General features: G+C 45.7%; 1 protein-coding gene across 1 annotated transcript in view; it reads right to left on the bottom strand.

Moving 5' to 3' along the window:
* Window positions 1-24,348, bottom strand: part of KAT6A (lysine acetyltransferase 6A) — a 74,440-nt gene that overhangs the window by 12,472 nt on the left and 37,620 nt on the right. Inside the window, exons 9-13 of the mRNA XM_063138880.1 lie at window positions 12,468-12,583; window positions 11,228-11,369; window positions 10,221-10,382; window positions 7,923-8,016; window positions 1,815-2,046 (exon numbers count right to left, since the gene is read on the bottom strand). Coding sequence (XP_062994950.1) covers window positions 1,815-2,046; window positions 7,923-8,016; window positions 10,221-10,382; window positions 11,228-11,369; window positions 12,468-12,583 — 746 coding nt within the window. The remainder of the gene's footprint in view (window positions 1-1,814; window positions 2,047-7,922; window positions 8,017-10,220; window positions 10,383-11,227; window positions 11,370-12,467; window positions 12,584-24,348) is intronic.

Below are 24,348 nucleotides of genomic sequence, written 5' to 3'. Positions count from 1 at the left end.
AAGCGTCTAATTCTCAGGCTAACAGTGTAACAATCCCAGAATCTAACTCTTGAAACACAATTATTGTATTCCAGTCATGAAAATAAGTCTCAGAGCCAAGAGCTTGAGCAGTGCTGGGTTTCAATGTCTCAGGAGTGCAACAGAGAAAGGAACAGAGAAACTGAGAGGGTTTTGTTTTTTAAAATAATCTCTTTCTAAAAATGTGCAAAAAAAAAAAAACCCTGCAGGGAAACCACTTATAACTTTGCAAAGGCCATTGGCCAAAAGCAATCAAATTTGACTGGCCACTATAACTTATTAAAAGACTAAAAGCAAATGGCACATAGCCAAGACTTTGCCTACGCGCCAGTTCCAAGGGAGCACAGCAATGGCTACAGGAATTCAGTTTCCTAAAAATCTCAACTTTGGGATTGAAACGAAAAGCAAGGTTCTAGCTCTTACAGCTGTGGCATGGGCTGCTAGGGCTGCTGAAGTCTCAGCGCCAGCCGAGTGAGATTGCTGGTGGCCGTGCGGCTTATAGCACCTTTCCCCTCCTCCTGACTACTGACTGCCTGGGTGAAGGATTGTACATTTTGGGATTACTCAACCTCAGTGGCGAGAAAATGTTGCGGTGTCTGAAAGCAGCAGATGTGCCAACTCAGTTGCTCTAGTGTGTGCTTTTGCCCAGGGTACACGATTTGGTCTACTAGCTAGCACAAGGAAGTCATCAGGTGGTACATGACTTGCCAAGCTCTTTGCTGTACCTCCAAACAAGCTAGAAAAGCAGCGAGGCATGTGTTCCTCTTCTCTATACTGTTCGTGACGGCTATTCCCACCCCCTAAAATTAGGCTGATTAATGATGCGGTCAGCACGGGCACCAATGTAGAAATAACAGAAATTATGTACAAAATTAGAGAAGGCAGTAGTTGATATGAATGATAACAACCGAGTGCCAAAGGCACACAACTACTATAGCTCATGTTTATGGTTGTTTATTATGTTATATAAACTTTTGTTTGAAATAACAGAAACACCTATTTATTCTGCCCGATGTTTTCCAGCCTAACACAGGGCTGTTGAGCCAAGAGATCTCATGGTTAGGGCTATGTGTACTCACAGAATTACTAAAATTCTCTATCTAGGTAATCCAAATTCTTTGCCGAGAAGAGAAGAAACCAGTACAAATTATGAAAATTCGGCAGATCTCCATAATTTCTATTTTTCATGTCAATTCTGCCATTGTTATTATTTTGCATAATTTACTCTGCTTCTGCTACCTATTGGGGGAGGAGGTAAAGCGCTCTATAAGGCACTGAAGCCCTACACTTTTGACCACTGGAAATAGCCTATGCAGGAGAGGCAGGTGAAGCCGACCTCAGAGCCTGCTTCAGCTGGACGGCCCACACAAGCAACTATCCCTGGGCCATTTCCATCAACAGCTCTGTGGGAAACCCCCCAATTTCTTACGTGCCCAGTTTATTTTGGTTTTATTAACATGTCCTGGCATTATATCTAAGTCACCTTGAAAGGATTTTTATCCTGAAAGGTGGAATATAAATACTGGCTCCTGAGATTTCAAGAGATATTGCCAACAGTCTTTCAAAGCCTAGCTTCAGAACCAAAAAGGCTAAATGGTTGGATTTTATTTTTATTTTTTTAAAGAGAAGCTGAACATTCCAAGTATCCCACACCCAGACTTTGTTTGCACTTTTGCCATGCCCCTGCAGAACCTGCTTTGGGCACACACAAGCACACACACATCCCGCTTATCACGCTCTTGCCCTTTCTGGGGGCCCCAGTCCTGCCAGAGAAGCAACTGGGCTACGATACTCACTGATCATTACGGAAATCAAGCATTCGCAAGTGGTGCAGGGTTGAAGTGATGTCTTGAGGGCAGATGCCCGTCAGTTTGCTTAGCTTCTTGATGCTGATCTGCTTGTCATTTTGGTGATAAAGGCACTCCAAGATTACACTTTTCCAATAAGCCATGTAGGAAAGACGACCCAAATCCGATAACGGCTTCTCTGGGGATCCTGCTTGGCCTTCGCGTTTTGATAGGAGATAACCTGAGAGGAAGCAGAAAGCACTGAGGAGTGGGCTTGATCAGACAATTGCGTCTTCCTCCCACCAACATTAGACGACTATCTGCTCTGCTTTTGCCCACAGAATCAGGGGGAACTGGCTGGAATTTAAGGACTATAATGATGTCTCTACGAAGGAAAATAAGTCACCACAAGCCCACCAATATGGCCCACATCTTGTTTTTCTCTGGCATCTTCCCCATCAACACAGCTAGCACAAGAGATATGCAATTCTAAGCTGTGCTAAAGGCATTTTGAGTTTTTCAGAAAATGGACAGAATTGGAGGTCGCCCTCCAAACAGAGTCTCAATTGCTGAAGTCGAGTAATTCTTCAGCACCAATTCTAGTGGCCACACAAAGTAGCAAATGCAGGGGAATGACAGAGAATAGCCTTGCAGGCTATACTTGGGGAGTATTACCACATCCACCTTTTGTGGGCTATAAGACCATGGCCGGGTTTGCACGATCAGGGAAGGAAAATAAGCCACCCTAGCTTATTTTCCTACCTCACATGTGCCAGTTGTGCACCTTGTAATTACCATAATTATCCTTGCTGGGCACAGTTTGTCATGTTGTCCGAACTGGGGTGGGGGGTTGGGTTTACAAACCACTCCAGAAACCATGGCTTATTCTAGGTTTCCGGGTGATTTGCAGTCCACTCCCACCGCCCAGCCTTGGACAACATGGCAAATTGTGCCCAGCTCGGGAAATTATGGTAATTATGTGTCAGGACTGGCACACAAGGGGCGGCAGAATAATAAGTTATGGTGACTTATTTTCCTTCCCCGATTGTGTGAACCCGGACCAACGCCACTAGGTGGCAGATTTTTTCCTATTATAGTGAGACCTCCAACAAAACACTGCAGTATGGAGTACTGAGTGGTACTAGTGTTCCAGTCAGACAGCAAGGCGTTCTCTTCCAGGATACTTCATTTCATATACTCCGTTCCCGTCTGTCCCCGGCTTCATTGGGTTGTTTTGGAGGGGGAGGGGGTCACGTACACATTTTCCACCCGAATTTTGTTTGTACTTCTGCCATCCTTCGGGTTCCCCTACTCATCTGATGTTTTCCTCTTATTTTTCGGTGGATACTAGGGTTGTGCAGGGATCCCCGATCTGCCACAGAGGCCGGTTTGGAGCCCCTGAAGCAGCCCCGATCCGCCGAAGCCGAGGCGAGATTCAGGCCCTCCGAGGTGACACCCACAAAAGCCTCCCTTTCCCCATTTACCTGCTGCCGCTGCCGCCTCCTCCCCCTCACTTCTGCCAGCTTCTGTTGCCAGTAAAAATAATCAGGCCATGCACGATTTTAAGGTATCGCGGGACCTCTGAGTTATTCATACCTCTATGGCCGCCGTAGTTTGTGGCCACAGAGGTACTAATAACTCAGAGTCCCTGCGATATCTTAAAATTGGGCGTGGCCTGGTTATTTTCACCTCCGGTGCCGGAAGCCAGCAGAAGTGAGGCGGAGGCGGCAGGTAAGGCCCGCCCAGTGCCGCTCCGAATCGGCCAAGGCGACTTGAAGCTTCGGAGCCAATCGGCTTCAGTGCACCTCGGGCTGAGCCGGAACCGCCTCGGCTCAGAATCAGTGCCTCGGCCCGAGGTGGTGCCCAGCCCTAGTGGATACAATGCTGTCAGCACTCACTCCCAGCACTTGCTATTAGAGCAAACAACACGCACTGGGGCAGTGGGTAGAGCAGAATGCTAAAACTGTCACCACAGCTGAAGTTCACAAGTCGCTTTTACACTGTCCTAATGCAATACTATGAAGCAGTTGCGAAAGGAAGATGCACATCAACTCTCTTTCAACATTAATGAAGGACACAAAGCATTTCCAGAACTATTTCAGACATGAATGACAGATTGTCTTCTTAAGTGCCCAAATAATGAGTAGCAACTTGAGCTGATCGAAGAGGGAACTGTATGATTTAGGACTGCAAACAATTAAGAGAGGAAAGCATAACTTTTGTACTGGAAAAAACGTTAACAAGTTCAGCCCTTAAGGAATATTTGATATGGCTAGAAATGTGGGTTCTGTATAGGTACACCCAAAATATTAGGAACCAAGAACTCTTGGGGCCTGTTCGGACAACACACTAAGCCACAGTTAGACACTAACCCTTGCACAGCAAACGGTTAGTGAGCACGTTTAAACTGTGGTTATGTAGCCGCCATGGCTAGGAATGGTTCACATGACACGCTAAGCTATGTTTAGCTCGAAATGCTTAATCACCATGGCTTAGCATGTCGTCTGAGCAGGGTTTTGCCTACATGGGCAGGGAATCCCAGGATATTTCAATCTTATGTTCTTACCCATGCTCTCTAGGGCAATATGAGCGTGCTCTGAAACATGAAATCGTATCTCTCAGACAAATGCTCATTTTTAACCAAGATAATTAGAACAAGGCAGGCACTCCTTGTCCTCTTTCTATAATCTGATATTCCAGTACTTCCCACAGACCAAAGAATCTAACAAGGGGCATGGGATTGTATTGTTTCATTCAGACTTGCGAGATCTGCAACTCACTGTTTAGCCCCTACCTGTGACAAACATCTTGATATTTTAACACATGAAGATTGCTAAAATAATCAGTCAGATGAAAGTGGTTGTTTACAAGTAAGGAAAGTGAGGAACACAGATTAACACAAGCCTTTTGTGTTGATTGGCACTATCCCAGAGTTCCTGTTTGATTTGGAGAACTGTTTTTGTCCAAATATTCCTTGGAATCAGGGATAACGGAGTACAGCCATCCATAAAGATCTGAATCCTGAACTAGTGTTTTAATGTGGCCAACCACACCCTAACATTATTGCATTGGGTACACATCTAGGAGCATATCAAAGGAATTATCTGCAAAAACTGGACTTGAACACGGGATAAGTCTGTATCTATACCTCTACACCAAATAGCCCATATATTGGGTAGACACTTTAAGCATCGTAGGCTTCGGTAAGGAGGGCAGGCTGATATGGGAGGAGGCAGTCTTTTAAGCATTCTGGTCCCAGCCCATTTAAGCACTTTGAGTTGAGCATGGAAACTAATTGGTAGCCATGTGCTGTTGAAAGAACAAAGGTGTTTGCATCTGTAGGGCTCACTGGCAGTGCCACCAAACGCAAAGGGGATACTTTCTGGAGGATGGAAAAAGAGCCAGTTCCAAAGCCAAACTAACCACCTGTTCACTCAACCTTTCCAGCTTTAAACGAGGTAGACGCGCCTTAGTTTCGACCGTCAATCCCAATTAGGCAGCTTCCCATGTCGTGAGGAGGGAGCCCTATATTGTGCACTATTAAAGGGGCGCTGGTGCTCGCCTGCCCATTATCAGGAATACGCTACTTCTAATTGTAGAATTTCTAGCAGAAGTCCCTTTCTTCTGACATCCTTTAAGTGATTAATCTCAGAATTAGCACTGCTTCTTGATTGATCCTATAGCTATCTAATTTGTTTCAAAACTCATCGTATATGACCATTTATCTACAGATGTTAGCCCCTTAATTTGCTTTATTGACAATTTACTGAGACTGAGGTACAAGTTGAAGGCTTAGGGGAAGAAAAACCTCTGGATTATGAGGGTCATTTGGCTTGGTTTTGTGTTATCTTGGGATAACTGATCTTAGAAGCTAGGAGGGATGAAACTTAATTTTTAAAAAAGACGGAAGAAATTATAAATGATGAGTCCTGGGACCTGAAAGGAATGGCAATTGCTTGTCGCTGGTATGATCCTTAGTGACGTTTGCAGCCTCGCGACTATTGGTGATCCTGAAAAATCAAGTTGCAGCAATAGCCAGAAAGCCATCTGTCTTTTTTCTCAATGCATATCTAGTAGCAGTTGCTTACTCCTTCATAATTTCCAAGGAACTTGGGATTTCCCTTCAGCACTCTATAACAAGAGTCTCCAAATTTTTGCACCTGTGGGCACATTTTAGGATTTGAGAAATTGCTGTGGGCACCACTACAAAATGGCTCCATGGAAGATGCGGCTAGTCACATAATGTCTGCCATAGGGGCCAGGTTAATCGAAAGAGATTGGGGGGGGGAGCAAATAGCAAGGATAGAAGGAGGGAGGGAGAAATAGCAAAGTAAAGGGGTAGAGAGGTGTGTGTGTGTGAGAGAGAGGGGGGCTAGAGGCAATGAGAGGGGAGAAACAGTGAGATAAAGAAGGGGAAGGGGAGAAAAATAGTGAGGCTAAAAGCTGGGAGTGGAGAGAAACAGCAAAATAAAGGGGTGAGTGGGAGAGAAAGTGCAAGGCTAGGGACTAGGAAAGGAGAGAAAAAAGAAGACTAGGGATGGGGAAGGAAGAGAAATAGTGAGCAAAGGGGTTGAGTAGAGAGAAATAGCAAGGCTGTAGGCTGGGATTTGAGAGAAAGAAGGAAAGAGAGAGGAGGAGGGGGAGAGCAAAGGGGAAAGGTCTATGAGGAGTGAAGACGTTTGGGTAAAGTCAAGAAGCAATTCTTTCCCTTCTCTCTTCCTGCCTGCAGAATAACAGAGGCAGGAACAGGAAAGGGGACATGGCGCCATCACGTTTTCCAATGAGAATAAAGTTTTGAAGGAGGAAAGGAGCGGAGAGCTTCACAAGTGGCACTGGAGGCCCCTGCAGGCCCCATAGCACCGTGCAGACAGTGCTAGGGGAACCCTGCTCTAGAAGGCCTTCGCTAACATACATCTCTGCAGCTTGCCTGCTGAAAGGAAGAGCCATAGGGAGTGGACTACATTACTTAAGGAAGAGACTTATGCCACCTTAAAGACCTATCAAATTGGTATGATATAAGCTTTTGTGGACTAGTGTCCATATCATCAGGAGCACCGTAAAGTGGGTCATTACATCAGTGACTTCTGGATAACCTTCTGGAGACTGAAGCGGAGAAGAAAGAGGAGAGAGAACAGACCTAGAAATAGTAATGCAGTCTCTCCAATCCTGCTACTCCATTGGAGTTCAACTCCCACCAACCCCAAACAGCATGCTGGGAATTGTAGTCCAAAACACCTGGAGGGCATCTGGTTGGGGAAGGCTGTAGTAAAGGTAGTAATAATAAAGTATCTGTATTGTGTGACTGCTAGGCTGAATGTCTTGCTTTCACCAGCATTCCAACCGCCTCTCGGATTTTTTGCATGATGAACGCGAGGTGGAAATAGTCTGACGTGTCCTCTTGTTTTGTAAGCAACCAAACTGATTATTCTGTACAAGGGGGTTTCTACACCCCTTTAACTATCCTTTTGATAGAGCAAACCTTGTCATATTAGCTTAAGGATATTGATATGCAATCCCACATGGCTGAGATTGCAACTTGCGCATCTAATAAGTTGCATGTTTACTTAACTAACTCCTTTCTAATACTTCCAAAGCATTCCGTTGATTGACATAACACTAAAACGAGAATAGCTTTTTCTGGGACATGGCTAAATGTCCCTCAGAAGGGTGGACTTTGCTTCAGGAATCCCCCTATGCACTGAGGACATTATTCATTTTTGTCCTTAAATGTGATACCTATCACGACACTAAAATAAGGTATATCCTCCCTTTTAAATACATTATAAATAATAACGAGGGATACACTTCTTCATACAGCTGGTGGCAAGAGGATACTGAATCCCAGTCTTAGCTGTCCCCTGGGCCAAAGTGTGATAGGGCAGCGAAGAAAGGTGTGTGTGCATGCATATGAGGCGCAAGAATGTCTCTGAAGAAAGCAATGGGGGGACGACGACGACGACGATGCCTTCTGGAATCCCAAAAGGCAGCCAGTTGAGATAATTAATGCTCTTGACGTCGAGCGCAACCAAAACACACTGCAGGAGAATTGTTTGGTTTTATACATTTTCACGTGAAGCTAAAGAAAATGCAAAATAATAATAATGAGAAGAGGCTTACTGAAATCAATGAGGAACCTGCCATAGCCCTTGCGCTGGTACTGGGGAAGAATCATTATGCAGGAAACGTTGTACTTCTGCTGGCAGTGTTTCTCCTAGAAAGAGAAAGAGAGAAAAACAGACTTTAAAAGCAAGGGATTAGTGAGATGGAAGAGAAGTTCTTCTGGACAAGTAATTAATTCAGAGGGAATATTCCAGTAAGACACAGTTATAGCCCCGCTGGGGAAAGTCATGAACATCACCCCCAAAACAAGTCTCCAATGAAAGAATACAGAACAGTCTGGAGCCATTTTGACTAGTGCAACCTCCATCAGGAGGAGGGAGGGAAAAAATTCACTGAACATTTGGAGCTGCTTTATCGCAAGTTCAACCATCGGAACATCAAACGAGTTAATGTCTACTCTAGGTGGCAGGGGCTCTCAGGGCCCCAATCCCAGAAGACCTCCCCATCGCCATAGCCTTGACTCTTTTAAACTAAAGAGGCCAAAAAAAGTGAACCTGGGGCCATCTCCATGCAAAGTATGTGCACTATCACTAATTTATGAGCCCTCCAGTTGAAGCCATCATTTTCAGGGTCTTGTGCTAAAAGCAAAATGCCCTCAACTAGTCCCACCACATCTCAAAAGGTGTTCGGGGTAGAAATTTAAAATCCTCACCGCTTCCTGGAGCAGCACAGAATTAGGGCACTTAAGATCAAAATCAAATCTGCATATGCATTTGTGGAGGTAGGATGGCAGGCCACAGATTAAGGCTGCATAATTTCCTGCTCTGAAAGTTTGTTCTCCAAGCAAAACAGGCTCTATGCTGGGCAGGGTGGGGGGAATGTAGAGACGGGGGGGGGGGGGCTTTCAATCCTTATGCCTGGCCCCTGTGTGAGGAATACTAAAGCTGCATTCAACCTCAATAGTCTCTTTTCCAAAGTGCAAACAAAAGCTCCGAAATGACATCAGCATCTGATTTGAGAAGCAAGCTCAGTGGAGGTAACAATTAGTGTTTACTTCGCCAACTAGCTCTACTCTTCACCACCCAAGGGACTAGGAAGTCATTTAAAACCCTCTCCCCTCAGAGCAGCCAAGCTGGAATTCATACTCCTTGGAGGATACACTCTGTTCAACAGGATAAAGAGAAAGCTGGCCGTATTAACTGCTTCAGTTTCCCGGGTTCTGCCTACACAGAATTTTAGAGGTATATGTAAAATTGGACCCAGTACAGTTATGTGACAACTATTTCAGATCTACTTAAAACTGGCTTATTTTCAGTTCTCACTGTTAAACTTACAACTTAATCAAAATCATAATTCACATGGATGAAAATCACGCCAGTTTCAACAGAAATGTCCAGAGGCATAGCCTTAGACCTGTGGCCTTGAAAACAATGAAGAGTTATCACACAGACTTGACAAGAAGAAAGAAAGGAAAACAAACAGCCTACTTCCACAAACCATGTCTTTGGCAAGAATCCAAAAAGAGATATGCTTGAAAAAGTTATCTACTAAAATGTGAGGCTAAATGCCAGCATTTAAGCATAGGGTGGCAGTGTTCTGTGTAGTCCTTTGCACTCATCTAGCCCAGTATTGTTGAATGAGAAGTTAAACAAGGTAGTTATAACAGCAGAGTTACGCACAATTAAAAAAACGCCTGCAAACATAATTAGCTTGCATGATTTATGCCAATCACAGAATTCATTTTTTCTTCACACAGGATTTGGATGGCCATAGTGCAGAGTTTTATTGCATTTTTATAAGCACAGAATACACACAGCCTTGGCTTTATTTCTCTCAGCTAACAGGCACTTGTCATAAAGGCAGCTGCTGTCAGGAATCACATAAGTGCAAGTTAAAATCCACCTGTGGGCTTGAACACCACCCACTCACCTTAGAAATACACGAAGCCACCTTATTTTGACCTGGTTTTGCACGATCACTGCAGCTCACTGTGGCTTATTTAAGCCACAACGACCTGTGGGGCCTGCGGACGCCAGATTGCCTATTCAAGCCATGGGCACGGTTTGTTGTGTCATCCAAAGTTGAGCGGCAGGGTTTGTTTCTGTTGTAGGGTTATTCGAGGGTTGTTAGAGGGTTCAGGTGACACAACTATGGCAACCCCCCGCCAGGGGGTGAATATTCAAAATGGTAGCATGCACACACTGCGGTCACCGTGCGAACCGACCCACTGACTGGCAGTAGCTCTCTGGGGTTTCAGGTTGAAGCGCGAAACTGGAGATGCCAGGGATCAAACCTGGGACCTTCTGCACGCGAGGCAAGCTTTCTACCACTGAGCTGCATCCCTTCCCCACCTACCTTGGAGAAGTAGCCAACAAGGTGGCAGCCCTTCACATCATTTTGCGTCAGCACATAGAAAAGAAATGGCTCCACATCATAATAGAGCGTCTTATGGTCCAGGAAGAGTTTTGCCAATAGACACAAGTTCTGGCAGTAAATGGTACTGACGTTGCCATCCACCTTAGGGAAACGGAGAACAGGTTAAAGTCACAATCCTGAACAGACTGCTGGCAGACAATTGCAAGAAGCACCCCAACGGAGCCAAGTAGAATTACACCAAGCAACAAAGACAGAATCCATCTAACAACCCTCAAATAACCAATGGTCTGTTGTAGGGTTATTTGAGGGTTGTTAGAGGGTTCAGGTGACACAACCATGGCAACCCTCTGCCAGGGGGTGAATATTCAAAATGCTAGCATGCATTAAAGAACAGAGAAAGGGTGTAGTTTGGGAAAGCGATCACTCTGATCCTCAACACCCTGTGGATGCTAAAAGTCCAAAGTGGTCAACGCTCCTAAACCTACCATTCTATACCACTTTGTGAGGACTTTATGTCTTGAAAAATGATTTCAAACTCATATAATGTAAATAAAATACATACATGCACAAGGCCAAGGACCTTATCACCTTTATTGAAAAGACAGCGGGGCTACTAAAATGTCACATCCAACTGCATATAACAGAGCCCTAACCTTTTAGATCTCTACTTTAAAAAGTCATTTTGCATGAGGGCAATTTGGAACAGAGAAGGGGTGTGTTGCTCATGCATGCTTAACCCTTTCCCTGCCCACCACTTCTCCATTCCAAATTGCTGCCCTGCCAACGGTGCTTCTACCCGCCACCCCACCCCACCATCACATGCAGACTGGATTCCAAACACAACATGACAAGGGCCCATTCCGGTGATATCGTGGTGCTCTTGAGCCAGTTCTTAGTCATACAACAGAGGTTGTTCTGGAAAGCCAGATTTTAAGTTCCGTCAGGACAGACACTTCAAAAGCAGCTAATAACCTTAGAAAACTTACCTCAAAAACTGAAACATTGCTCTTCCTGTAAATTTCATTGGCTGGGGGATGAAACCAACCACATTTCTTCATGTGCTGCTGGAGGATAGTTCTGCTTTTCATATACTTGAGACAGAATTCACAAATGTACAGCTTAGGCAGCCTACAAGATAAATCCTTTGCATTAAAACTGGGTATATGCATGAAGCAGTATAGAAACGAAAGAGGTGTAAGAGGACGTGTATTGGATTACATTCTATTACTGAGGCAGCAGCGCCTATGGGGAAAACCTCTTGGGATCACTTCCAGACTATGGTATAGCCAAAGCTGCATCAAGGGAAATGAAGCCGCAAGGTTGGACTTTAGTCTCCCTTTCCAGCTCCTTTTTTCTTATCTTACATAACTGCATCTTTAGAAGTTACCAATCATGTTTCAATACAGATAACAAATGAGACAATTCTATTCTTCTGCTTAATTCCTGATTCGCTAAGTCCAGTGGTTAAAACACTATTTACGTCTACAAAGCTCTGCATAAACCAAGCATTTGGGCATGTTGACCTCAGTGAAAGCAGGGACATCGGTACTTATTATTCCTAGTGTTTCTAAATGTACTAAGTATCACTAAATGTTCTCTTCTACTGGTTATATGCAGAACTGTACCTATGCGGTATGCCAAGATGATCAGGTGAATGAGAGGAACCCAGCAGAATTCGTCAAGACTGGAACTTCTATGCTTTTTTCTTTTGTTTTGTTTTTAAAGGAAATTTCTAACTCTCACAGTTGCAAAAGTTCTATAGATGTGGACAATGTCTTTTGAACACTCAGAAAGAAAATCAGCAACAGAAAGGGGTTTGGGGGGGGGAAGGGGCTGAGGTTCAAAATCCGGTGCCAACCCTTGCTGCTGTTTTTTGCACACCAGCCACTACACTCAAATTTCCATGCTTTTTGCTCTCTCTCCATCCTCCCATTTCACAGCCCTTGCCAAAAATATTCAGAATTCTTTGAAAGCTTCAACCATGGAAACAGACTTATGTAAAATAAGCAAATACATACTATTTACTTACTCTGCTTAATTTTATCCTGGTCACATATTTGTTTTACATAGAGGACACGCAGCTCTAATTGTAAGGGTGGGCTCGCATTTAAAACATGAGCTTGTCAGGCTAAAGCTAGAGTTACAGCTACATTGCAGGTCCTCTGCCTGCTAAACATTCAGCTGCATGGCATAAGGTGCATGACAAAGAGGATGTGAGTGATGTACCTGGAATACTCCTGTGGGTACGGAGAGGAATACCAGGTGTGGATTTCATATTTCCCAAACTCGATGACTGAAGGGCAGCGGACTTGTGGGTCAGGGGCTCCGGTCACCCCTACTTTCTGTAAAAGAAAGAAATATTTCTCAAAGTTAAACAAAATCCCACTTAACAGATCCAGGAATCCAATGTTTTTGGATTAACCCAATTTTCCTCCTCTGCAAAGATAAAAAAAAAACCAGGAAGAGTATAAAACCAAGTGGGCTGGGGAAAACGTTATCCCAATCAGACTAAACATTATAATTTGCTAGATTATTTTTACGGTGTTTGACTTTAACAAGTTGACTTAAAGGTGGTTATGAAGCATGCGTTCCCATTTAGCTTGCAGTGCTGCATTCAGTGCCAGAAGCATTTCTAATCCCAGGAAGTTTTCAGTCATCCATTTCTAAACAAGTGCTAAAAGCATTACAGCCAATACCGGAAGATCCAGCCCTTGTCTTCTCTCCCTTTAAACACACTCACATTTCTACAGTGCTAGGAAGCCAGTGCAGATGGTGCCTCAGTAGGGACCAATTAATTCAGCTGAGCCAGGACACGGACTCCTGCTTAAAGCCATTTCTTGTTTCTTTCTTTTGTCTCTATTTTGCTTTTGTTTTTCTAAAATCTATGGGAGCACTTCCCAATGTTCAGACACAGGAAGAGGGATCTCTCTCTCACACACACACAAATGCACACACGAACGCACACACACACACACACACACACACACACACAATGAACTGCTACAGTATAATACCAAACCATTGTTCAGCAATAGGAGAATAATCCTCACACTCACATACTCCTGCCTGCCCCCTGCCCCTCACTCTAATTCCTCTAATTTACGCTAAAGAGTTATTTCCTCTTTAGCGTAAATCATAGAATCATAGAATCATAGAATAGCAGAGTTGGAAGGGGCCTACAAGGCCATCGAGTCCAACCCCCTGCTCAATGCAGGAATCCACCCTAAAGCATCCCTGACAGATGGTTGTCCAGCTGCCTCTTGAATGCCTCTAGTGTGGGAGAGCCCACAACCTCCCTAGGTAACTGATTCCACCGTCGCACTGCTCTAACAGTCAGGAAGTTTTTCCTGATGTCCAGCCGGAATCTGGCTTCCTTTAACTTGAGCCCGTTATTCCGTGTCCTGCACTCTGGGAGGATCGAGAAGAGATCCTGGCCTTTTAAGTATTTGAAGAGTGCTATCATGTCTCCCCTCAATCTTCTCTTCTCCAGGCTAAACATGCCCAGTTCTTTCAGTCTCTCTTCATAGGGCTTTGTTTCCAGACCCCTGATCATCCTGGTTGCCCTCTTCTGAACACGCTCCAGCTTGTCTGCATCCTTCTTGAATTGTGGAGCCCAGAACTGGACACAATACTCTAGATGAGGCCTAACCGGGGCCGAATAGAGAGGAACCAGTACCTCACGTGATTTGGAAGCTATGCTTCTATTAATGCAGCCCAAAATAGCATTTGCCTTTCTTGCAGCCATATGTTGGCTCATATTCAGCTTGTGATCTACAACAATTCCAAGATCTTTCTCATTTGTAGTATTGCTGAGCCAAGTGTCCCCCATCTTGTAACTGTGCATTTGGTTTCTATTCCCTAAATGTAGAACTTGGCATTTATCCCTATTAAATTTCATTCTGTTGTTTTCAGCCCAGCACTCCAGCCTATCAAGATCACTTTGAAGTTTGGTTCTGTCTTCCAGGGTATTAGCTATCCCACCCAATTTGGTGTCATCTGCAAATTTGATCAGCGTTCCCTGCACCTCCTCGTCCAAATCATTAATAAAAATGTTGAAGAGCACTGGGCCCAGGACTGAGCCCTGCGGCACCCCACTCGTTGCCTCTCCCCAGTTTGAGAAGGTTCCATTGACAAGTACTCTTTGAGTCCGATTCTGTAGCCAACTGTGAATCCACCTAATAGTTGTTCCATCTAGCCCACTTTTAGCTAGTTTGTTAATCAGAATGTCATGTGGTACTTTGTCAAAAGCTTTGCTGAAGTCAAGATATATGACGTCCACAGCATTCCCACAGTCCACAAGGGAGGTTATCCTATCAAAAAATGAGATCAAATTAGTCTGACAGGATTTGTTCCTGACAAATCCATGTTGGCTTCTAGTAATCACTGCATTGATTTCAAGGTGTTTACGGATTGACATCTTTATAATCTGCTCCAGAATTTTCCCAGGGATGGATGTCAGACTGACTGGTCTGTAGTTCCCAGGTTCCTCCTTTTTGCCCTTTTTGAAGATAGGGACAACGTTAGCCCTCCTCCAGTCGTTCGGCACCTCACCCGTCTTCCATGATTTTGCAAAGATAATAGACAAAGGTTCTGAGAGTTCTTCCGCTAGCTCCTTCATTACTCTTGGATGCAGTTCATCGGGCCCTGGAGATTTGAACTCATTCAAGGAAATTAGGTGTTCTTTGACCATTTGTTTATCAATCTCAAACTGCAATCCTGCCCCCTCAACTTCTGCTTCACTTTTTCCAGGGGGGTCATAGACCCGCTTTTGGGAGAAGACCGAGGCAAAGTAGGAATTGAGCACTTCAGCCTTTTCTTTGTCATCTGTTATCAATTTGCCATCCTCATTAAGCAGTTGAACCACCATTTCTTTCCTCTGTCTTTTACTACTCACGTATCTGAAGAAAGCCTTTTTATTGCTTTTAGCATCCCTCGCTAATCTCAGCTCATTCACAGCTTTAGCCTTCCTGACGCCATTTCGGCACTTCTGCGCCACTTGTCTGGCTTATCATTATGTCCCGATTGACTAACTATGGTTTATGCTTGCCCTCCAAACCAGGACTCAACCAACCTCAAACTGGAGTTTTCAAGCTTATTTTAGACGGGCAAACAGAGACCATAGCGCCTGGTTTAGATGTAATAGCAAACCGGCTATTCCGTGTTCCAAAACATTACACTGGAGCATCCGGGTGGGGGGGAGGAAAATGCATGCCCAAACAAACTGTTTGCTCATCACATCCCAATTAATGGGTTGGTGATATGTGAACTTGCCCTTTAATATAATTTATAACATTGGATGCAATCACTTTGCAAATCTCCAAACACGTGCTCCATCTAGGTGACCCCTTTATTTTCCTAAATCTCATAAAATCTCTATCAGACCATGGATTATTCGGAAGAGCATTGTTGCCCATGTGCGCCATCCTCTCTCAGATGCTAGTTTCATATCCTGGTGTGTAAGCCAAGGTTAAACCAGTTTCTTAATTTAGATGTAATACAAGACTGGTTTTAACAAGCCCTGGATGCCTTTCAATATGGAGCACATGAGAATCACAATGCTCCTTCTTGGTCTAATAAACCATAGTTTATTAGACTGAAATTGTTTCATCTGAATGGAGCCACTGCATCTTCAGAATACAGCAGTTAACACTTTCAAATAAATGGCGTCAGATGCCAAATGATTACAGCTAGCACAATCTCAAGCAGAGGATAATGCAAGAGAGTTTCCCCTGTAGGTGGTCAGACACTTAAAAGTGCATTTCTAATTTAGTTTCAGAATGCGAAAACAACAATAAGGAACTGGCCAACAGCTTAAGTCTTGAGATATAATCTACTTTTTCATGCAACGTGTCATTCAACTTTGAAATTCACTATCACAAGAAAAAGTGATGGTTAAAAGGATTTAGGAGGATCGCTGCTTGTGGTGCAGTGGTTAGTGGTAGAGAAAAGACTTGGAAGAGCCAGGTTCCAAGTGTGGCGTAGTGGCTCAAGTGTTGGACTGGGAGTCGGGAGATCTGGGTTCTAGTCCCCACTCAAACATGAAGCTCATTGGATGACTTTGGGCCAGTCCCTGACTCTCAGCCTAATCTACCTGAAAGGGTTGCTGTGAGGATAAAAAAGAGATGAAGAAGGTCGTGAATACTGCCTTGGGCTCCTTGGGGGAAAGGCAGTGCATAACAAAAATAGCTGTATTAGTGGCTGTTAGCATGACAGCTATGTAGAGCTTCTATGTTTAAGGCAAGTCTCTGACCGCCATATTGGGGACAAAACAGGAAATGGCTACCTCCATCATATCATGCTTACGAGCTTGGTAGGGGCTTCTGGCTGGCCAGTGTTGAAGAAAGGGCTGCTGCACTAGAAGAGAAGCAAGACAATTTTTATATTCTTATACTAGCAACAAGACCAAGCCATTTTCCCCTGGGAATTTGTAAGCACTTATTGTGGCCTCACTCTTCCACCTTCAGATTTTAATCATCTCAAAGCACCAATATGGTTAACAGCCATCTGTGCAATACCTTCCCTTGAACTGCCTTCACACCAAAATACACTCTGCTGCACCTTTTCACAGCAACACTCACAAAACAGAAGCCTTCAGTCATAATTTAGTATTGTGCACAATATCAAGTTCAACTGCTCCAAACATCACCACTTTTCCACAGTTCACTGATTGGATCCCTGGGCGCTTGCGCTCTCTCTCTCACTCACTCACTCTTTTTGTAAAAGGGAAAAAAGCCTGGGGGATTGGTTGAGTTTTCCTAAGAGGAAGGATGCAAGACGAAGCGGCCAATTTACCTTTCCCTAAGATTTAAGATAGCCTCGGTCAAAAGAGGGGAAAGCACACAATAGCTGAATTAAACGAACAAGTGTGATGCTAGAAACTGTCTTGCTGTTGGCTGCTCAAGTTTAATGGTAATACAAGTCCTATTGCCCAATCTGCTACTGAAGAGGAAGAATTTCCTCTGCTAGAGACGAGTGTAAGAATTTTACCAACTGACAGAAACCAATTTACCAAGACGCCATTTCATAAAGGGAATGGAAGGCACACCATATCTATGAAAATCAATAATTAAAAAATCCCAGAATAGAATCCCTAATCCCAGCCATGACAGACAGTGTTGCAATTAGTCAGCTCACGTCGTCTGTTGCCAGTGGAACCATCCCAGCTTACATAGAGACGCCTCAAAGAGGTAGAATGCAGACTGCACCTGTGGCAATGCCTGTGTCTGTGCCTTCCTGATGGCCAAACTCTCCTCCAAATGAATGCCTGAGATGAAGGTGGAGTCCCAGTTCCAGTACAACTGCTTGCACATCACAACAACCCGCAGTCCCATCAAAACAGACGGCCAATCCCCACACTGGCTGCACGCTGCCCTAGACCGCTCCCTCCCTCAGAGTCTGTCTCTCCGCAACAACTCAGCCAGCCATTCTAGCACCTTTGCTCGGTGCATTCCCATTTGCTCAGGTGCGGCCCTCTGCTCTACCTGGATACGGACTGCGTCAACAACTCAGCTGAATTTAACCCAATCCCTGCCAAAACAAACCAATTAGACTGAGTATTTGCAAAGTCAAACACACAGTATCAGTGCCAAATGATAGATCTAACCTTTCTCAGAGTTTGCAAGAGGTTTGCAGCTGCTCATTAGCCCCTGAGCAAATACTCCATGTTTTCCACCTTGCTATAGACACTGAACAATTTCTTTCAAATGCCTGAAATCATTCTAGGTTGATCAGAGATAAGGATTTTAGCCTGCAGCTGACCTGTTACAGAAATCTACAAAATCTTTTGCCCAATTCACTCAAGTTTAAGCTTTGCTGTTTTTCCTTTTTATGTTCATCCAGATGATCACAGAAACCTGCACCAAAATGTAGCCTATAACTTTCCCCTTCTTCACAGCTTTCCATCATGATATAGCCAGCCTGCACCAATGCAAGAGAGGATACCTGATGTGTAGACAGATGTGAACAAACATTCTACAAACTGCCGTGTTTCTGCATTGAGCTGGTGTCTTATATATATAGAAAGATGACAAACAAGCAAACTCTACTCATGAATCCCAACGGCGAACCCAAAGAATTCAGTGTACACAAAAAAAGGACAGGTTGTTTACCTGAAACAATAACTCTTGGAGTGGCCATCTATGTATTCACATATATGGGCACTGCACCTGCATGGAGGCTCATTCAGAAACCTTTTATAATGAAGGAAATTTCGGTGGGAACCCACCCTCACCATTCCAATGTGCATGGGCAGTGAGCATGTTCCCTCAGTTCCCATAAGACCACCGAACACAGCTTCAGAACCAAGGGATGTGAAGCCCTTGATACCAAAAGCACTTGGGCATTGAGGAAGGGATGGTGAGTGGATTATGTGAATGTGCAGATAACCATTCAAAGTACCACAATTACAGGTAGGCAACCTGCCCTCCTTCTTCATGGACTCTGTGCATCACACGTATGGGCAACTAGCAAGCTGATTTACTGGTAGACAGTCAGTGCCCTGTTGCAGAATAAAGAGAATGGTTCAATAAAAGGACAAATCAGCTCAAGCCCAGACATCCAGCCTGTAGTGTGTTATGCTGTTGGACATGACCAGGTAGCGGTGCTAAAGAAGTGCAGGAGGGAACCGCCCAAGCAAATGCAGCAGAAGTATGGGCTCAAAGCAGATCTGACAACAGAAGCCCAGCAAGTTCATATGCCATCCTAATTATGTTGATGATCCAGGAAGAAAGTCCCTGAGACAAGACTGGCAATTCCTTATAACAAAGGAGCAGCCTAAGAGAGACTTGCGAAACACTTCTGCTTGAGGACTGGTATCTAAAGGGTTGCCCACCAGAAAATTCATCTGGTTTATAAGATACATTCCAGGACCACAGCCTAGCACTGTACATGCTAGGTTGTGGCCCAAGGCCCAATTATTTAATGTTCTTCTTACACTTCCTGGGGAAATCGATGGCACTATCCGTTTTTGCACTGAAGAGGCCATTGCCAAACAGTAAGTCTTCTATCCGCAATCTTGCTTCCTGAGAGAGATTCATTGATTGAAGCCCCACATGTCCATGGAGCACGAATGAATATCACTTTCGAAGCACAATTCACCATATGACGGCAGGTGTTGCTGGGGCAGGTGCATCACTTCTCCCTGGAAAACCTGAGCCAGTTCCCACTTATCTTCTGCAAGGTGGTCTAAAAATGTCCCCACTTTCTCCCAGAGGACAAACTACTACTGTGACATGCATACTTGGTAGTTAGCTACCCACCAACCAAGCAGAGGGAAGAATTAGATTCTTTGTCCCATAATGTCCAATCTCCTACCTTCCTTATGCACATGTGAGGTGTGGACTTTCTGGGACATTCCCTGGGCTGCTTCCACTATCAAAAAAGTTCAAGGTGGCATGATGAAACCAGCACCAGATTCTTTGTACATTTGCTCAAGTCTCTGAGGGCGGTGTCTTCCATTGAAGCTGAAGAAACGCAGGTAGCATGGGTATGAGACTTTATTGTACCAGTTCAAAGACCCTATCTTTAAAGGAGGCACTGGTTGGTAAGTGTTGAGATGCAAGGAATGGCCATGCAGATAACCCGCTCTGTGAGAGGTCATGTATCTTCTGATGGGTAGGGACACCAAGTCAGATTGGTAACCCTCCAGAGCCAAATACGGAGAGGACCTCCACAAGAAATCTAGTGAGAAAAGCTGCCAAGGCCACTGGAATAGTTAGTAAAGTCATTGGTTGTGTGACAGGAAGAGCAACCAGTACCGGGACTGAAGTAGGATGTGGCTCCATTGACGGAACCAAGATTGATATCTGTAACGTGGCTGCCAGAACCAAGACTGGAAGACGGACCAGTAAAGCAGACACTTGGTGTGGGACTAGTAGCTGAGACTGCTTTGGCTGCAACACTGTGGTGGTGATGGATGCCTAGCTAGTGTTGAAAAGATCTGTAGAGTCCCTCTATCCTTGTATACCTATGAGAGTTCATCGCAAACACACTGCCATAGTGGAGGCCCTCATCAGGGAGAGGGACAATGGCCCCAAGCGTATAACGGAGGACAGGAGCAGTTCTCTTCACACAGAGCCCCAGCCCTTCTGCTTCAAATATAAATATCCTGAATAAAAGGAGTCCAGGAAGGCTGTGCAAGACTACTGGCACTGTTAGGGAAGACAGAGACCTACTAGGTTGACCCCAAAGACAAGGAGGGATTTGAGGGAGTGGGTATGGTTAGGCATCCCGTATCTCCCCCTGAAACATAGATGCAATCATCTGTTGTTCATCAGGAGGAGTTCTTTCCCTCAAATTATCAACCGCTAATCTCTATAATAGTGGGATGGACGAATCCAGCATAGGTAGCAGCATCGGTATCAATCCCAAGAGGAGTCTTCTTCGTCTTTTTCGTCTTCTTCTGCTGTGAGGACAATGGTTTTCTAACCTTAGCCTTTTGAGGCAGTTTTGTGGGCAAGGCTATATTCAATAAACAGTCCAGAGTGAGAGTTTGCCTGTGAGAGGTAGTCAATGCCACCACAGAGGCAGTCAGAAACTTCTCAGTACAGGATAGACACACTCAACACACAGGCTTTGCTAGACCTGCCGGGATAAGCTGGCAGGGAGGTGGGGCAACGGCGCGCTAACTTTAAAGCGCGCTGCCCAGCCTCCTAGATGGACGACGCGTAGGGACGACGCAAGCCCTGCAGCGTCGGCCATGTTTTTTTTTTTAAGGGGCCATGTGGGGCCCGAAGCTGCCGGAGAAGGTAAGGGTTTTTTTTATTTAAGCCCCCCCCCTCCGCCCTCCCTCGCAGTCTCCCGTTTGTCGCCCTCCGCCCCCCCCCTCACCATCTCCCGGTCGTCGCCCTCTGCCATCCCCTCTCCTGCCGGTCCGGCCTTCCCTCCCCCATCTCCCCCCAAATTCTGAGTGCGGATCGGGTCAAGGGATGTGACCTTGTTCCCCCTTGTCTGTTTATGTAGCAGACTACCGTGGTATTGTCTGTTGCGATTAGGGCATTCTTGCCCTCGACGATTTGAGCGAAGGTTTTTAACGCATTCTCTACCGCCAGGAGTTCCAGATGATTGATATGCTCCTCTTTCTGTTGAGGAGGCCATCGGCCCTGGGCAGTGAACGAGTTGCAGTGGGCTCCCCACCCGATGAGAGAAGCATCGGTCGTAATGGTCACCGACGGTGTCTCTTGTAGAAAAGGAACTCCTTCCAGGAGGTTTTCCATCGAGAGCCACCATCTCAACGACGCCCGTACCTGTCTCGGTATCGAAAGGTAGGTTGTGCGGGCATTGCGTCGAAGGTCGAACATCCTCAAAAACCAGCTTTGAAGGACCCTCATTCGCAGTCTCGCGAATCTGATGACAGCGGTGGTCGCTGCCATCAAACCCAACAATCTTTGGATTGTCCATGCCGAGGGTCTTGCTTGAGTTTCGATATCGAGGATGAGATCCCGAAGAGTCCTTGCTCTTGTTACCGGGAGATATGCTCTTCCATCCCGAGACGATAAAGTCACCCCTATAAAGTCTATTGTCCTTTGAGGGGTCAGTATGGATTTCTCCTCATTGACCCAAAGTCCTAGGGAATCTAGAAGGTTGTTCTGCTGGAGCGTATAACTGTTCTCCGCCACCAGAAGCCAGTCGTCTATATATGGATAAATGTGAATCTCCTTTTGTCGTAGATGTGCGCATACAACTGCCATCACCTTCGTGAAAACCCTCGGTGCTGTCGCGAGGCCGAAGGGAAGAACGGTAAACTGGAACTGCTGGGCGCCGATGGAGAAACGTAGGTAAGTCTGATGCGATTTCCTGATGGAGATATGGAAATACGCATCCTTCAGGTCTACCACCGCAAACCACACCCCCGTATGCAATAGCTGAAGAATGGAAGCAACTGTTGTCATACGGAACTTCTTCGGGGGGATGTACTTGTTCAACTGTCTTAAGTCCATAATCAGTCAAAGACCCCCATCCTTCTTCGGGACCGTGAAGTAGCGCGAGAAGAACCCTTGGTTGATCTCCTCTGCGGATACAGGCGAGATGGCTCCCTTCGCTAGTAGGGTTTGTACCTCGAGCAACAGAGGAGGGGATGGCGCTGTTACTTTCACTCCCGAAAAGGGAGGAAGGGTATCGAACTCGATGGCGTACCCCGTCTCGATGATAGTGAGCACCCAGGAGTCGGATGTTATGGACTCCCATTGATGGTACATGGGTGCTAGACGGTTGGTGAAGGGTAGTAGGCCTGGGATAGGGAAGTCAAAGGCGCTGCCTCTTGGTAAAGTCAGGCTGACGTCTGTTTTGCTGGTAGCGGCCCTGGTAGGGCCTCTTTCTTTGAATCTGCTGTTGCTTGGCCGGCTGCTTGTCATATTGGGGTCGTTGTTGTAACTGTGGGTAAGGCTGTCTTGTCCAGCGCCTCTGTTTGTACTGAGGCAGAGGTTGAGAAAACCCCATCTTTCTAGCCGTTGTGCGGGCTTTGTATATTGAGTCCAAGGACTCATCAGTCTTGGTGTTAAAGAGGCCCTCACCATCGAAGGGAAGACTCTCTATCCTTGTTTTAGTTTCATTCGCCAAATTGGCTGATCTCAGCCAAGCATGGCGTCGAAGTGCTACTGAGCTCATCATGGACTTTGAATGTGAGTCTGTCTGATGCCTTGCGGAATTCAGCTGTAACCTCGCTATGGCTGTGGCCTCAGATTGAAAAATCCTCGCCAGCTTGCGTTTGTCATCGGGGAGATGGTCACACAGTGTGCCTATTTTTTCCCATAGAAAAATCTGATATCGCGCCATGGTAGCTTCGTAAGCCGAGGTGCGTATTCCTAATGATGAGGAGGCATAGACTCTTCTGCCAAGGTAGTCTAATTTCCTACCTTCCCTGTCGACAGGGGCTGAATGTATTTTCTGAGATCTGCCCTGAGCAGACTCGACGATTATGGAATTTGGTTTAGGGTGCTGGAACAAAAACTCTGCGTTCATCTCTTGAATCTTATACAATGCCTCCAATCTCTTAGAAGTTGGTTGAGCAGCGCACGGTGTTTTCCAAGAAATTTGTGCTGTGCGTTTCAAGGTAGGAGGAAAGGGAATAGCGACGGTAGAGCTCGCCTCCATTTTCATTACATCGTAGATTGGATCATCCTCCACTTCCGCAGGTTGATCGATGTCAAGGCAGAGAGACTGCGCCATCCTGAGGACGTGATCTGAAAAACTACCCATGTCCTCCGATGGGGAAGCGGGATCATGGGTGTTCACTATGTCCTCTGGTGACGGCATCGAAGGTGCGACCGACACCAAGGAGTCTGAATCAGAACGATACTCATCATCTGGTGAGTTCGATGCGGTAGGTTGCATTGCTACCTGGATTGGTTGCAACGTCTGTTCGTGGTGCGGTACCGACGATGCCGCCGTAACCTTCGGTATCGACGTCTCTGTCTCTGTTATAGCACGGTGCCTTGATGGTGTCGGGGCCCGAGGTGAGGAGACTTGGATGACCCTGGTAGGTGGGGGAGGGTACGCGTAGCGTTCCTCCTGTCTGCACTCATCTGGATAGTTTTCCTGAGGCCGGTAATACTCCCAGTCGTAAAGGTCCTGTCTATGGTATACCGAGAACTGGGAGATTCGATCATAGTCCGGTTGAGCGGGTGCAGGCCTCTGTCTATAAGCTGGAGGCGCTGGTACCGTGGATTGAGCTCCTCGTTCTTGAGAGGTAGTGCATGGTACCGAAATGGCCGACGTCGAGTCGCGGATCTCCCCTTCCGACATCGAGCTTCTTGCGGTCGGTATGGGGTTCGGTATCGGTAGATTTCCTGGTACCGGGGTTTGCGTCGGTACCGTGGTCGATATCGACGCGGTAAGAGGCCTGGGCGATGCCGTTGTTACGGTCGCGGCCTTAGAGGAGGAACCTTTTTCGGTATCCTTTCTCTTCTTCTTCTTCTTTTTAGTTTGTTCCGCCGATTTTGGGGTCCGAGCCTTTTTGGCAATTTTTTTGGCTGCGGACACCGCAAGGGATTGGCCTGGCGTCAGGGACATGGCCCTGTTTTCCGCCATCATCTCCTCGGTTATAACAAAGGACTGGATTTCAGGGCTGCGGTCCCTGCTCATTGTCCTCGAGGAGGATTTTTGTATGTGC

Source organism: Elgaria multicarinata, chromosome 12 (assembly GCF_023053635.1).
Source record: "Elgaria multicarinata webbii isolate HBS135686 ecotype San Diego chromosome 12, rElgMul1.1.pri, whole genome shotgun sequence".
Classification (NCBI taxonomy): domain Eukaryota; kingdom Metazoa; phylum Chordata; class Lepidosauria; order Squamata; family Anguidae; genus Elgaria; species Elgaria multicarinata.
The sequence above is the reverse complement of the archived record's forward strand: the minus strand, read 5'-3'. Positions and strand labels throughout refer to the sequence as shown.